This window comes from Carassius gibelio, chromosome A1 (genome assembly GCF_023724105.1).
Source record: "Carassius gibelio isolate Cgi1373 ecotype wild population from Czech Republic chromosome A1, carGib1.2-hapl.c, whole genome shotgun sequence".
NCBI classification, from domain to species: domain Eukaryota; kingdom Metazoa; phylum Chordata; class Actinopteri; order Cypriniformes; family Cyprinidae; genus Carassius; species Carassius gibelio.
In genome coordinates, this window is record NC_068371.1 from 16,446,179 (window position 1) to 16,462,770 (window position 16,592).

At 40.8% G+C, this 16,592-nt stretch overlaps 1 protein-coding gene across 2 annotated transcripts; it reads right to left on the reverse strand.

Moving 5' to 3' along the window:
• Positions 1 to 858: 858 nt before the first annotated feature.
• LOC128014982 (immunoglobulin-like domain-containing receptor 1) lies at positions 859 to 12,981 on the reverse strand. Of its 2 annotated transcripts, XM_052598756.1 has the most exons (9): positions 12,622 to 12,976; positions 11,988 to 12,158; positions 11,452 to 11,601; positions 8,716 to 8,835; positions 8,240 to 8,386; positions 8,028 to 8,156; positions 6,940 to 7,646; positions 6,629 to 6,710; positions 859 to 1,500 (listed from the first exon to the last, which is right to left on the reverse strand). In XM_052598756.1, exons 1-9 carry the CDS (start codon positions 12,668 to 12,670, stop codon positions 1,496 to 1,498), a joined length of 1,560 nt encoding a protein of 519 aa, XP_052454716.1. In that variant the 5' UTR covers positions 12,671 to 12,976; the 3' UTR covers positions 859 to 1,495. The 2 variants fall into 2 exon arrangements, with proteins under 2 accessions (XP_052454716.1, XP_052454718.1); XM_052598758.1 differs by lacking the exon at positions 6,629 to 6,710 and having other exon boundaries at positions 12,622 to 12,981.
• Between the last annotated feature and the right edge of the window lie 3,611 nt (positions 12,982 to 16,592).

Below are 16,592 nucleotides of genomic sequence, written 5' to 3' on the forward strand. Positions count from 1 at the left end.
CCATACACCTCTCTATTAATGTGCTTGGACACAGAGCTCTGTGAACAGCCAGGCTCTTTTGCATTGACCTTTTGTGTCTTGCCCTCCTTATGCAAGGTGTGTCAATGGTTGTCTTTTGGACAATTGTCTAGTCAGCAGTCTTCCCCATGATTGTGTATCTTACAGAACTAGACTGAGAGCATTTAAAGGCCTTTGCAGGCGTTTTGAGTTAATTAGCTGATTAGAGTGTGGCACCAGGTGTCTTCAATATTGAACTTTTTCACAATATTCTGATACTGAATTTGGGATTTTCCTTGGTTGTCAGTTATAATCATCAAAATTAAAGAAAATAAATAAACATTTGAAATATATAAGTTTGTGAGTAATGAATGAATATAATATACAAGTTCCACTTTTTGAATGGAATTAGTGACAAACGTTTAGATGATATTCTAATTATATGACCAGCACCTGTATACAAAAATGTTGATTGGCCGAAAATTTATCAGAAACGTGATACTGATTATCTCTTGGCTAACTAGGGGTTGGTCAAAGTAGTTTTTAAGACATAGTCTTAACATAGTGGCTACTGGCCCCTGCTGAAACAGAGCAGAGCAAACATTCTTTGGCATTAAGAGACTGCATGAAATGAGAAGCTCTGGTCCTTCTGATGAGGCTCTCATATTTGATTTGAACTACAGCAACATTCATTTTAATCAAATTCAGCATTGTGTCAATCACAGTCCTTAACCTTGAACTCAGAGAAATCGTAAATTTTTCTCAAGGCTAAAAACATGAATGTATTGTTCCGAGGACAGATCCTATCAGCTGATGCTGGCTTGAGAAGATCGCACTGATGAACTTGCACATGCAAATGTGTGAGCTTTTCGTACAGACCTCAGGATTTATTTTTGCAGATAGAAAAGGAAGGATTGCACCAAATTGCTTGCAGGAGACATGCATATGATACATAAACATATTGACAGATTGTCTATCATATTTGCAAATTAAAAAAACATGCCCCACCAAAAAAAACTTTACAGAGGCAGTTCACGTGCTTTAGTGCAGCAACAGTGATTAACATATACACATAGTTGAAGTTAATATAAAAACGCAAGGCTGAATTTCAATGCAAACAAGAGAGTCATACCAATTTCTTGTAATATATCCATATGCTGTAAATGCTGTGGCTATATTACAAAAAAAGCTTTATAAATATATTGACACAAATTTAGTTTACACAGATAAATCATAAAACCCAAGCAACCTATAAAATTATTTTATAGTTAAAATACAGCTTCTTCTAATGCCATTAATAGAAGATGATATTCACATTATTTAAACTGCTCTGCACAATAATATGATGTACAGTGTAACATCCTTCAAGCATGTTCAGTAAAACAAATGTACTTGGTTTTGTGCACATTAACACAAAAGCTTCAATGAAGTTGGTCTACAGGCACTGTGGATCAGATGCAGATGTCAGATGACTATACTGGTCCCACTTCGAGAATTTTTATCCTGCAGGACAGAAGAAGTGTAGTTATACATCAACATTAACACACCCACAAGATCAACAACACCCACTGAACAGAAGACAGGTGTGTGTGTGTGTGTGTGTGTGTCTGCACCAGTGTTGGGCAAATTACTCTGAAAATGTAATCAAATTACTGATTACTTCTTTTAAAAGTAAGCACGTTACTGTTCTGGTTACTTTATTTCAAAAGTAAATAGTTACATTACTAGTTATGTTACTTTTTTCTCCATGAAATTTATGAAATCCCAGCATACGCTCCCAACAAATATTTATTGAAGCATCAACATTCACATAACAGTTATTTTTAACTAAAGCAAGTGACTGCTGCGTGAATAGTTTAACATGGCAGAATGCCAGTAAAGAGCGCTCCATTTATAATCTCTAAAAGACATCTCAGTTTATCACAATCTCACAAACCTCTGTTAGACCATTCTAAATATATGCATAATAAATCTTCCATAATATCTACAATTTGTGTTATGATGAGAGGATTTTTAAGCACTGCATTGCTCAAGGCAGCAAACACAAGTTATAGTCTAAATAGAAACTGCATTCACTTGCAACTGTTAATTGTTTATATCAGGTTATATTGCTTTTATGGAATAGATGAATAATTTATTTGTTTTAGATATTTAATGTTTAGATATTTCTATTTTGTGAAAGTCCCATGAATACTTTTATCCTCCTGCATCCCGCACACACACAAGTCTCTGCACTTGCCCATCAAGTCTTCTCCAGCACTTGTGCTGCACTCTGTTGATTTGTGACATTCATGAGCACCAGACCAAACTCAGGGCAGCAGAAAGAAAATGGTGCAAATCAAAAGACCATGGTATCCGCCAGACCTGAGGATGTATCGGTCTTCGCTTTCATCTTTCTCTGCTGAAGTCCATACTGCAAAATCTTCATACTTCCACAACAAGATCAACAGCACTCCAGACACACATAATCTCATCAAAGCATTCAGTTCTCTCCTCTATCCCCCTCCAAAATGTTTTCAACAGATGTCATTTCTTTCACGGAACAACAAAACTGGATGCTAACCAGTCAGGTTTCAGGAGTGGCCATTCAATGGAGACTGCACTAGTCTCAATCATGGAAGCCCTACAAATTGCAAAAGCTGATTCCAAATCATCAGTTCTTATTCTGCTGGATCTATCTGCTGCTTTGGACACGGTCAATTATCAGATCCTTCTGTCTGCCCTCTCATCACTGGGCATCACTTTGCTGGTTTGAATCCTATCTTACTGATAGGTTGTTCAGGGTGGCTTGGAAAAGGGAGGTATCTAAAGCACATCAACTTGTCACTGGGGTTCCTCAGGGATCAGTTCTTGGACCCCTCCTCTTCTACATATACATGACATCACTGGGTCCCATCATACAGGCACATGGATTCTCCTACTATTGCTATGCTGATGACACACAGCCCTATCATTCATTTCAACCAGATGATTCAACGGTAGCTGCACAGATCTCAGGCTACCTGGCAGACATCTCGGCATGGGTGAAAGAATATTGCTGACAGGTCAACCTGGCAAAGACTGAGTTTCTGGTTTTCCCTGCCACTCCAATTCTTATGATTCGCATAATTTCTCCATCCAGCTAGGCTCTTCTACAATTTCCCCATCAACTTGGGGAAGAAATATTGGTGTAACCTGTGATGATCAGCTGACTTTCAAAGACAACATTGCAAAGACTGCCCAATCTCGCAGGTTTGCATAGCACAACATCAGAAAGATCAGGTCCTTTCTAACGGAGCATGCTTCACAACTTCTTGTCCAGGCCCTTGTCATTTCTAGGCTGGACTATTGCAATGCTCTTCTGGCTAGACTTCCATCAAACACAATCAAACCTCTACAAATGATTCAGAATGCAGTAGCATGTCTGATCTTCAACAAACCCAAAAGAGCCCATGTTACACCTCACTTTATCTCCATGAACTGGCTACTGGTTGTGGTACACATCAAATTCAAGATATTGATGCCTCTCATATGGACAGCCACATGCTAAGCCCCTGCATACTTCCACTCACTATTACTAATCTACTTTCCCTCCAGAAGTCAGAGATCTGCTAGTGAGCGAAGCCTTGTGGTACCACCATAGAGAGACTCAAAATCTTCATCGTAAAAACAAAAACAACAACAAAAAAACTCTTTATTTATTCTTTCTTTTACTAGCTTGTACTTATTTACTTTGGATAAAATCACATTTTGCAGATAAAATCAGCAAAATTACTAAATGTAAATGCTGTGTCTGGTCTCGCAGGAGCAGATCTCTAATCCACTGGCACTTGACTTGAGTGTGCATGTGCTACATCCTTTTTACAATCTCTAGATTTTAAAACACTGCATTCTGTCAGCAATGTAAAATGGCAGTAATACATAGAGACCTCAGCTTGTAACTATACATATTCTGATTACTATTTTGAAAATTATAAAACGCATTAAATTACCCTGTTACTAAAAAAGTAAACAAATTACAGTAACGCCTTGCTAAGTAATTTGTTACTGCCTAACACTGGTCTGCACACAGATGTAGATCTCAGTGATTATGAACTGTTGTTCATAGGGGTCCAAACATCAGAGACGCTACCTTGTTGCATTCTTTTTTTATCAGAATACAGAAAACGTCTCCGGTTACTATCGTAACCTCGGTTCCCTGAGAGGCGGGAACGAGACATTACGTCAGCTAAGACGTATATGGGAACTCTTCCCTTCTCCACTTTCACTGAAATCTTATTGGCTAACGCCAGCTGGGGACAGCTGGCCAATTGACGCAAAGCATGCAAATACTGACAGGTCAGCGGGCAGTATAAAATGCATGGGCACGAAAATTACGTCAGAATCACGACTGAACGCTAGCACAGCTGATCAAACAGCGACCACGGCGGCTAATGTAATGTCTCGTTCCCGCCTCTCAGGGAACCGAGGTTACGATAGTAACCGGAAACGTTCCCTCTCGAGGCGGTTATTGTGCCGAACTGGAAGCACTGGCGGGAGGGCGGGTTGCGTCGCGTAATTGTTTGACAGTCTTGCGCCATTGAGAGGCTATTATAATCATGGGTTGTGGCTCTGCGCTGTTTGAGACAGGGCGAGTGACACAATGTTGGGTGCAAGAATTTGGATACATGCTTCTATAATACAATTTTTACTCACACAAACATCTTTTAAAACACATAGCAATCGTCGCCCGAAGAAACATGGGGGACATGATGCATCTGAACATGGAGGGTGACACCGTGTTTATGTGGTGTTGGCACTTTCGCGCCCTCGCGAGGCAAGGAACATGGCGCTTGGGGACGGGGCCTCCCGCGCACTCACTCTTTCACCGTCTGGGAGACGGCTCGATGGCGTGCTGGCTCTCTCGCTGCGCGGGGTCCTCAGCTGACCCTGACGCTTCCTCCCAGGCTCTTACCGCTGCTGGAAGACCATGAGCCCCATGAAACGGCTGAGCAGAGCGCTAGTAGCCATCAGCGTGAGATCAGTTAGCGCGTGCAGATCCCTGATGACGTCAGCGCTACTGTGCCGCCGTCTGCCTGAAACACCTTGAGTATTGCCCTGGCATGAAGAGCAGAAGCTTCCTTCCCTCAGAAGTATAGGCTTTGTCCGTCTAAGGGCCGTGAACTGCACGGCTTGGAAGGCAGGCTGTGGTCCGAGTCAAATGCAGAGGGAGACGGGCACAGGTGTGCGGTTAGAGTCTCCTCGACGGGGGGAGGGTTTCCGCCCCGTCCTTGTGCGTGAACATGGCCTGCGTAGCAGAGTGGGTGCGCGCCGTTTGGGGTGCAGCCCACGACTTCACCACAAGCTCTTGCATGCCTCAATGCCGTCTGGTAGCAGCTCGACTGGAGGAGCCGCGAGTCCAGTTACCTTTCACAGGCTCGTCAGGTGCGAGTAAGTGAGACCCAGCTCCGTGACGGCCTTTCCGAAGACCCTGACGAGCTCCTCCTGGAGGTCTGCAGGGCCCTCTTGGTCGGGGCGGTCTTTTTCCAAACCTTTTCTGACGTCGAAAGTGACATGGAGTCGCTTTCCTCGCCAGCTCCGAAGAGGACGAAGTTCGCGGAGCGGAAGCTATCATCCACCACTTCGACGTAAAACTCGTCTTCGGGCGGGGGAGGGCCCACCAGCGGCTCGCTGGCGGCAGTGGGCCTCATTCCCGCTGTTTTCCGAGCCATTCTGGCTCTGAGGGTGCGCACTGGCAGCTCGGCACAGTAGGCGCACGTGTGGTCCGTGTGAGAAACCCAGGCAGGTCACACAGAACTGGTGAAGGTCCGAATCTAGCATTAGCAGCCATCGGATGCGGTGAGGAAAAACAGGGTGAGTAGTCCTCTATTGCAACTTCCACGATGACTTAAATAAGACTTCTAGCGTGAAGAAAGAGATTCTGACGTAATTTTCGTGCCCATGCATTTTATACTGCCCGCTGACCTGTCAGTATTTGCATGCTTCGCATCAATTGGCTGCCGTTAGGCAATAAGATTTCAGTGAAAGTGGAGAAGGGAAGAGTTCCCATATACGTTTTGGCGAGTGGGGCGGGGCCGAGAGGCGTGGGAACGAGGAGTGATGCCAGGTGTAGTGATTGGAGATGAGCTACACCTGCGCCCCACCGCCAGTATCGAGTCCCACATAGGAGATGGAAGGATATAAAACTGGAGCGACTGTAATATAAAAACTCCATAATCGTCGGGAAGGAGGAGGCGGGAACCGGCGCACAATCAAAAATCACTTTAATAATCAAAATAAATACAAAACAGCGCACCAGCCCCTCACGGATGACTGGTGCGCATAAATAAAAAGCAAAACATAACATAATGTCCCAGGCCTGGTCCTCTCTCGTCCTTCACTATAGTCGCTCCAGTTTTATATCCTTCCATCTCCTACGTGGGACTCGATACTGGCGGTAGGGCGCAGGTGTAGCTCATCTCCAATCACTACACCTGGCCTCACTCCTCGTTCCCACGCCTCTCTGCCCCACCCCACTCGCCACATACGTCTTAGCTGACGTAATGTTGAGTTACCGCCTCGAGAGGGAACAGTTAAACTTAGAATGTTGGATTCATAAATATCAATATTTGTATTGTATATTTGTAATTGCACTAGAACTACATGAACTAACCCTGATGATCATGTTCTCCATCGGGATCTGAGATGATCCAAAGATTTTGACTGGAAGAAGAACATCTGACCTTATCCTGTGACTTAAATGATCAATTACTTTCTGACATATTCATTTAATTTCATTACAGCTCTGTATTCTCATAATTTATCATTGTTCCTTCCAGTTTCAAAATGGTTTCTTTTTTAGTTTAAAATGGTGTGATCAGATGAGATTACCAACGTTAAAAAGGCAAACAATTTTGTTAGTGTTAGCACATTCAGACAGACAGCTTTCAATGCTTAAATAAACAACTAAACAGCAACTCTTACAGAGAAACGTTCAGGCCGCTTGATCGGCTTCTTTCCGGGCTCATACTCGGTGTAACTGGATGGATGATTGGACCAGCTGCCTCCCCGACCTCCTCGAGCACCTCCGCGTCTGCTGTCCTCATCATTAGCTGAGCCCCATGAACCGCGGCGGGGCAAAGGAGAATAATGGTCTCGTCTGGATGGGCCCCGGCGGTCATCGGCAAGCAGATCATCCCTGGAACGTGAGCGAGGACGGTGTTCTCCAGACTGGCTCCGTGTGTCCAGGACATCTTCCTGACTGTAGCTGCGTGGAATTGCCTGACGATAGATGTGGCGGTCATTGCGGTGGGAGGCGCCGTAAGTGGATGAGCCACTGGAGTAGGCTTGTGGGCGTCCTCCTCGTGAGCCGGGCAGTACCCTTCGTGTGTTGGGACCATCGTCCAGGCCGGAGAGCATGCTAGGAGGGCCAGCAGAGAAGGGCACATGATGCGGCATGTGTTGGGGAGGAGGAGGCATGTGCTGCAGTGGGATGGCAGGCTGTGGCTGTAACAGTGGGCCGGTGACGTCCATGCCACGCATCTGACTCTCCAGATAGTCCAGCATTTGGTTGGTCCCATGAGCACTGCCATTACCATGAATGCTGGAAGGAGGCATGTTACTGTGCATGGATACCATCTGGGGAGGAGGCAGTGGGACAGGTGTCATCGCACCTTTGCCTGATGCTGAGCCTGATATGGGAAAACAGAGAGCTTATAAGCAAATCTAAATTTCACTGCATTGGTAACAAATTGTGAAACCAACTGGCATCTGTCCTCAAATGGCTTTTTAATGTATATTTAATTATAAAAACACACACTTAAGTTACAATTGTTGTTAAAAACATTAAACCCATAACGCTACTGAACATATCTGATAGATGATTTTCTCCTCCAAGGCCTCCAAATTATCAAAACTTTGATTAAATTAAATAGTGCTTTATAAATAAAATGTTCCATTTAAAAATATATATTCCAGATTATTATGTTAAGGTTTACAGGGTTAAATTCTAGATACACCAACCATTCAATTTCTCATTTATTACTCTTGTGAAATACATCACATTTTCTGACCTGCGTACAGCATGGGATTCATCTGGTAAGCGGAGCTGTGGTTGCTCATGGGCGCGTAGATTGGCTGTCCATTAAGCCACGGCGTCATGGCCTTCTGCGCCTCCTTCATCAGCCTGTGCTGCATCACCGCTAAACAGACACAATAGAGCATTATGGCAAGTGCCTTTATCTATGTGTTCAATGAAAGAAGCTGATAGTTTTTGTGTTTGAACCTTTCTCGGGGCAGCAGCAGGTTTGAGGGCAGCATGGGCAGCGCACATAACAGCAGCACTTCTGTGGGCAGCACTGACAGCAACAGATACAGAAGAGGATGATGAGTGCCAGCACACCGAGGATGATGAGGAGAACAGTCAACCAGTCTAAAAGAACAAAACACAACAAACATTCAGACAAGCCCTGATGATTAGACATATTCACTGATGAATATGTTTATCGGTTCAAGATGATATGGCTCCATTCATCTACACAAATCAATCCAGGATTTTCACTGAAGTCCTATAATCGTGTGTTCATGTGTGGGGATTTATAAGCATCTATATCTGTATATGTAATTGAGTATGAGTTTGCTTCTATTTTGAATGCAATTAAAGTTTTAACATTTATGATTTTTTTGTCGTTGCGTTAAAGGTTTTTTGTTCTGTGGAGTTAAATGAACACACTCATGTTAGTAATCAGTTAATTGACTTACGGTACACTATAAGTTTCATCTCTTGGTCTGAATCTCCAACTGTATCTCCAGGTGCTTCCACAGAGCAGAAATACATTCCGTTATCCCACCACATTACCTCGTTGATGACCAGATCAGCCTCTGATTGAACACATACAGTCAGCAGAATAATAAAAAAAAAACAATAACACACGCAGACAATACTTTTACCACATCATCAAAGTGTTTTTACAAGTTTTAGCCAAGAACACAAGTCTGTCAATGATTTCTGGTTTAAGAGATTCTCTGTGGCATGACACCATGTTCTCACTGGCACTAAAAACTCTTTCAAACTAGTTGCTGGAACACATTATAACTAGTTTGAAGGAGGAGTGAAACTGCCTACTGGTACCATTCTTTTGTATATTAATTTTAAACAATTTTCAATTCATGATATCCTTTAATTTGAGATTCAATTAACAATGCCTCTAATATTTTATATATTGCCCAGCTCTAGTGTGAAGTGACATTCAGCCAAGTAAGGTGACCCATACTCAGAATTTGTGCTCTGCATTTAACCCATCCGAAGTGAACACACACACACACACACACTGTGAACACACAACCGGAACATTGGGCAGCCATTTATGCTGCGGCGCCTGGGGAGCAGTTGGGGGTTCGATGCCTTGCTCAAGGGCACCTAAGTCATGGTATTGAAGGTGTAGAGAGAACCGTACATGCACTCCCCCCACCCACAATTCCTGCCGGCCCGGGACTCGAACTCACAACCCTTTGATTGGAAGTCCAACCCTCTAACCATTAGGCCACGACTTCCCACTAGTTTACTCTACTTTACAGTAGTGTAAAAAAAATCTAAATTAGCAGCAGGCACTTTTCATTCATAATTATATTGAAAACTGTGAGTCTGGGGCATCTCACACAAGGATTGTGTTAATGCTAGTTTTCTATTGCTCAAGTTTTATTCTAACTCACTTAAGTTCATTATCACTCAGTTTTGACTAGTTCAATATCAGTCAGGTTTGATTCTGGTTCACAATTGCCCAGGGTTGATTCTAGTTTACTATAGTTCACATTCACGTTTTTTTAAAGTTCAGTTTTTCATGGTTTGGATAATATTATGGTTTTTGAGTCACAAGATCAGATCATTTTTCAGATCGGCAATAAAAATATATTTCAATTTAACTATGCTTTCAATTTATTAAAGCTAAGCACTTTTTTGATATCACAGCAAAAACTACAAATCTAACTAAGAAAGTCAAACATGAATAAAGACACAGCCAGTAAAAAAAAAAAAAAAAAAGCAAAAGTAAAAGCATAGAACAAAGTAATAAATAAAATAAGGTTGGTAGTATTCAGGTACAGAAATGCAATAATTAATGGAAAAATAACACTGCATAGTGTGCACTGTAGTGATGCTTCTCGGGTTGGGGCAGGTTAAGAAATTGGCACTTTATTGCAGGGCGGGTCACTAAAAACAAAAATGTAAAAAAAATTATGGTGCGTGGATTTAGTGGTGGAAAATTGTTATTACTTAAAGGGATTCGTTGATTTTCAGTTCGTTCACCAAAATGATTCGTTCAGATTCGCTCACTGTGTTCAGTGACCATTTCTTCATATTATACACAAATACGCCAAAGCAGGTCACGAAAAAGAGTGTCTTATGTGTTATGGCTTAAGTAGACAAACGTATTTACTTGTGACAAAAACTGATTTGGCTTTGTTAAAGTGTGTGCATGTTTGCATTAAATAAATAGTCTAAATTTGTTCAGATGAACAAAGCGCAAGGTTTTCTTGCATAATTAAACATTTTAATTGTTTGGTCAGACTGTTCATATATAATGTTCAAATATAACCATCACTATTACAATTCCCTATAGCCTATATTAAATATTTGGAATATTTTCATTTTATTTGGTTCTTTGATAAGGTTACAATACGAATGTCTAAGTAGCAATGTAACTTCCGTGATGTCCCCGATGCCAGGGCGGGTCAAATGTTTTTACTTTATTTGCAGGGCGGGCCAAATAATTTCAGAAAAGAAATAAAAAAAGAAATTGGAAAAAAATTGGAAAAAAAGCCAACCCGTGCATCACTAGTGCACTGTATAAATGTAATATAGATTAATCTTTGTCAAAGCTGTGATTTGTTGTTTGATTAGCATTACAGCAACAGGTATCTAATCTAATGATACACATCCGATTTCGTTCTCAGAAGTTTCCATTATTAAGACTTAAGACATAACCGATTGCATTTATCAGACTGATTGTCAAGATGGGTATTTTGTCAATTTTATGTGTCTATTCAAATGGAAGGAGATGCGAAAGAAGGGCACCTCAGCCAATGAGGGCAGAGGTGCAGTGAACCCCCCCCCCCACACTAAACGTGATCAAGTGATTAAAATAAATATAATATACACATATACATTGCACACACACACACCCATACATATATACAGATATATATATATATATATATATATATATATATATATATATATATATATATATATGGCTGAGCAATAACTGCCCTACCCCCAGTGATTTCAGCCACTCTCCGTTCAACCCTTACAGGTTTGACTAGTCTGCTATCGCACTGATTTGATTCTAGTTCTTATTGCTCAGGATTGCATACATTTAAATCTGTCTGTTAAGGTCAGATGCTCGACTATTAGTCCAGCACCATTCTTCATACAAAAATGAATAATAATACAGTAATACAAAAAGGTACAGTGTAATTTTTTGCATGTCATCAACTCACTGTTCTGAATGAAGATTTTGCGATCTCTGTACTCAACACCCAGCACTGCCTCATTAGATCCCAGCTTCTGAGCCACTGTTCGGACGGTGCGTTGCGAGTCCACACAGTCATTGGCAGGGTCTCGACCAAGCTGAAGGGAAGACTGATATGCTACAGAACAACAACAACAACATGCCCATTAGCACTGGATGGGTTGTGTTGATGTGATGGCAATGACAACAATGCCACAACTCACAACATAAAAGATAAAACATAAACATGTGGTTGTAATACAGGAGTGAGTAGTTCAATCCAACACATTTTTTTATTTGTACTCTAGCCACAGATCTGGATTGTGAATCTGCACACATCAATCTATTTCTGTTTTCCTCACCACTTTATGAAAAAGCTCATGACAGTGATGCATCTAATAAAAAGAAGCATCTCCAGCATCACCATCACAGAGCATCCTATTCAGATACACCAAGGTCTGCGAAACATACAGGAAACACTTTCACACAGACATAATAAATGACAATGTTATGTTGAAGTGCTACCTGTGGAGTAATAGTCCAGAACAGGATCTTTGCAGAAGGATTTGTATTTCCAAGTGACCAAAATATTCTGCGGCAGAGCTGAGGTGGAGTAATCACAGCGCAAGGTGATAGATGCAAAAAGAGTTGTACGTTTCTCTGTTTCAGAGAGGGTGACCTGGATAGACAGAATCCCTAAAAGAATGGAAGTGAAAGTGTGTGCGTGTGTGTGCGTGTGAGTGAGTGTTTGTGTGAGAGAGAGAGAGAGAGAGAGAGAGAGAGAGAGAGAGTTGATAACACATAAACTCAGGCTGCCAAACCTGTAAAACTGGATATGAGACAAAGAGCAGGAAATTTTTTACTGGTTCCAGACAAATTCAGTATCAGTGTCCAACAAGTTTGTAAAGAATATTGTAAAGAAAGAATTAAAAATGCATTATTGTTTATTGCTTTTTAAAACATCTTATTCTTTAAATATTTGTACATGTTTTCAAACGGATTTTCTTGGATTTTGGTCAATAATCATTGGTCATGTGACCGAAACGGAAGCGTTCAGGTGACACTTTTACAGGTTTCTATTGATCTACCTTCACAATGTTATTGTATTACTGGCTATCGCCTGTGTGTATGAGATGTTCTGTTTGAAGATCAGGCTCACCTGAGGTCAGTAGAATCAGAAGCAGCGCAAACACGATCATCCCTCTCATGGTGATCTAATGAAACTCCAGAAACCTTGAAACGAAACCAGCGCGAGAGTAACTATGATGAAAGTGACTGATGAGCAGCTCAGTCAAAACTGCGTTTATCTAAGAAGTTTTAACGTTTTAAAAGTTGTGTCTTTTCCAGTGGCCGGTTTGTGTTTAATTTGCTCTACTCTTCCTCCCCACTCTTCATCAAACTCCGAAGTTCGTGAGATGCTCCGCCTTCGCAGGATTTCCTAGTGTGCACCTTGTGTTTCCGATTACCGCTCTGCACAATCCTGTCAGGAGAGGTGGAGCCAGGCACGTGCACACATAGACATCAAAGGGGGCTTGAGCACCTGCCCTTTTTATTCCTGGAGAGAAAGTGCCCTTTTTTCTGGGGTGTTTTTTTTTTTTTTTTTTTTTAAATAATATATATTCCTGTTTGCGAACAGCTTCCCTGTCAAACAAATATATTTATTGAAGAATAGTACATCTAAATATCAGGTCAGGAGTTCTCAAGCGCTCATTGAGAACCGTTTCTGTCAGACGCGTCTGATTCGTCGAGAACCGAGGAGCTGATGATACTGCGCATGTGTGATGCAGTGTGAAGCAGACTGACTCACAGCTCGTCTGAACCGAACTGATTCTTTTGGTGATTGATTCTGAACTGATTCTGTGCTTATGTTATAAGCGCGGGTAAACTGAAGGCTTGAATTAAGGGCAGTCATCGCTAATGACATTACATCGAGCGCAAAAGAACCGGTGAACCGTTTTTTTTCAAATGGTTTATTTGATCGAATTGTCCGAAAGAACCGGTTCACTTGAGCACCTGCTCCTTTGCCCCAAAAGTGCCCTTTTGTCAAAGCAAAGTTTCCTCGAATTTCTTTTTGTAATAACATACCCTTTTGTGAATGCCTGCCAACGCCCAATCATAATATTATTACAATTTATTAATAATAATTTAGTCGTAAATAAATGACCAATATGATGACCTTTCACCTGACCGGGAAATTTCTTCAGGCCGCACGCGCATTTTTAATTGTATTTTCAGAACCGTGGCAGCTGGTAAGTGGTGTTTCATTCTCAGCTAAGTGTATTCGATGTTTATTTACTTATTATTATTTTACAAGAACGATATGATGTGAGAACATGCAGATAAGTTGCTGTGTGTAGCCTGTAGTAGTAACACTAGCGTGCTGTTTGAGGGAGAAAGGTTTCACAGGCATCGAGGGGTCTGGTCTTTTTTTATGTTATTTGACTAAACTTTTATTATATTACAGTACTTATTTATTTTTTAACACGTTGAGTGCCTTAAAAATAATTATCACAACATTGGTAAGGATTATTCAGATTTTCTCATTCTCTGAATTATCATTATAAAAATTCAGGAATTAATTATATAATTATATTTTAAATGTGACGCAAATATTTTTTTTTTCTACAATAGCAACAGTGTTTACAACAGCAAGACCACTTTAGCCTTTAAACTCAATAATATCTCTCTGGAAATAAATGTAAAAATATCAATGTCAATAAAATAATGCATGATATACCTGACATCAAAGTGCAGTGTGAAGGATATGAATAACAAATGTAGCCTGTCATTTGTTTACGTTGCAAAGGTGTTCAATTTTAGACAATAACAACTACAACAGTAATAATAATATTAATCACTATATTCCAGTGGATCAGTTTTTTATGTTTTGTATCAATATTTAAGGTGGACTTATTGAGTAGGTGCAAGAGTAGTAGTGATGGTTAAAATAATAGATTAATGCTGAAACAGAGAAGAAAAAGCCATCAGGTTGGGACAATTTAAGACATTTCAGTTTCTAATCCCAGAGCTGTTATTATTTTAAACTTAAAATTGTCTTCTCTATTGTTTCTTTGCTTCAAAGCATTTCAGAATCAGAATCAGAATCAGAATGAGCTTTATTGCCAGGTATGTTTACACATACGAGGAATTTGTTTTCGTGACAGAAGCTCCGCAGTACAACAGAATGACAGCGACAGAACATAAAACACATAATAAAAGAATAAAAAATACAAATATGTAGACAGTGAATGACAATATACAAATGACAATTGTAGGCAGGTATGTTACAAAGTGAAGTTATGTATGTACATATATATTGTGTGCAAAAATTTAAGTGTATACTAAGTATGTGTGTTAGATAAATAAAGTGTGTGTGTATATAAATATAAAGTGTAGTGTGTTCGCCATTATTGTCAGCTGTTCATAAGATGGATTGCCTGAGGGAAGAAACTGGTCCTGTGTCTGGTCGTTCTAGTGCTCAGTGCTCTGTAGCGTCGACCAGATGGCAACAGTTCAAAGAGGGAGTGTGCTGGATGTGAGGGGTCCAGAGTGATTTTGACAGACCTTTTTCTCACTCTGGATAAGTACAGTTCTTGAATAGATGGGAGAGTTGAACCGATGATTCGCTCAGCAGTCCGGACTACCCTCTGTAGTCTTCTGAGGTCAGATTTAGAAGCTGAGCTGAACCAGACAGTTACTGAAGTGCAGAGGATGGATTCAATGATGGTGGAGTAGAACTGTTTCAGCAGTTTTGCTGCTGTATCAATACATAACCATCCATATCGATACGTGAATCCGCAAGGAATGCATCACAATATATAGCTGTATTGATATTTTGAACAGCGCCATTTAAAACCTTGTTCCATGTGCCCCTTTTATACTTTGAGCACCTGCCCCTCCAAAGGTCTCTGCACGGCCCTGGGTGGAGCCATAACTGCTCGTTTTTGTTTTTATGTTTATGTTTTACGTCAAAGTGGAGAAGGTGATGTATCTCAGGCTTAGCCAAGAGCGAGGCCAGGTAAATTACACTGGTTTGCTGTGTGTTTGTCGGATTACAACTTTAAATGCAGGTACTGCTTCGGAGCTTATCTGTATGATGCGCCGTGTAGGATTTAAATCAAACTTCGCTTATCAATACATACATTAAACACGTGCATATTAGGGTGACCAGACCTCCCGAAAAATTCGGGACAGTCCCGAAATCTAAACTGTTGTCCCGAATCTGGCCCTAATAGTCCCGAAAATTATACTAAAGCAAAATCTTGAGAGTAGTTATTGTCTGATAAACATAAACTGTCTGCGGAGGTTGAGCTCACTGCAACCAGCCTCCGCCGGCTGCTCATTGGCTGTGTTCTAAAAAAAAAATACTTAGTCGTCTAGGCACGAATTTAGATATCCAGTTATCTAATTAATCTATATGCACAAAGACAATACGACCTTTTTGTCCCCTTTTTGTTTTAAAGCTTGATATTGAGAGCACAAGTTGTTGCAACTGCGAGGAGGACAGTAATGCACGCGTACAGGAGTGATTGACAGTTCGCGGCACTGTGTACAAAAAATACTCCGCTACGCAATTATTTCGTTATTTTCGTTTAAGCTTATTATCGTTAGCGTTACAGAAAGGTCTGATTTAAAGCACTGTTACAACATTGTTTTTTTTTTTCTTTTACAATGACATTTGAGTTCATGATTTTAATGTTGTTGTTTTTTTTGTGGCAGACTAATGACAGACTGTTAATCTTTGAATAAAAATGTGTTTAGTTAAGGTTTGAAATTCATAATCTTTTATTATAGGCTACGAAGTCTAATATCATAAGGCCGGTGTCCTGACATTTTATTTTATCCTACCCTGTCAGATTTTCCTACCCGGGTTTACTGCGCACGCGCACATCAAAATCGCGTCCTTTTGTCTCATGCTAAACAACGTATCTGCATTAATGTAAGGGTACGTTTAGGGTTGGGGTAGGTGTAGACTTTAATAAAAACGCAATCTAATTGGTAGAAAATAATATTTATTGTTGGTTTCCTGCTGTAGCTGTATCCCTTCTGTAGCTACTGTAAGGGTATGATTAGGGTTATGGTAGGTGTAGACGTTAATAAACCATAACTTTACAGTAGCATTTTTCGTTG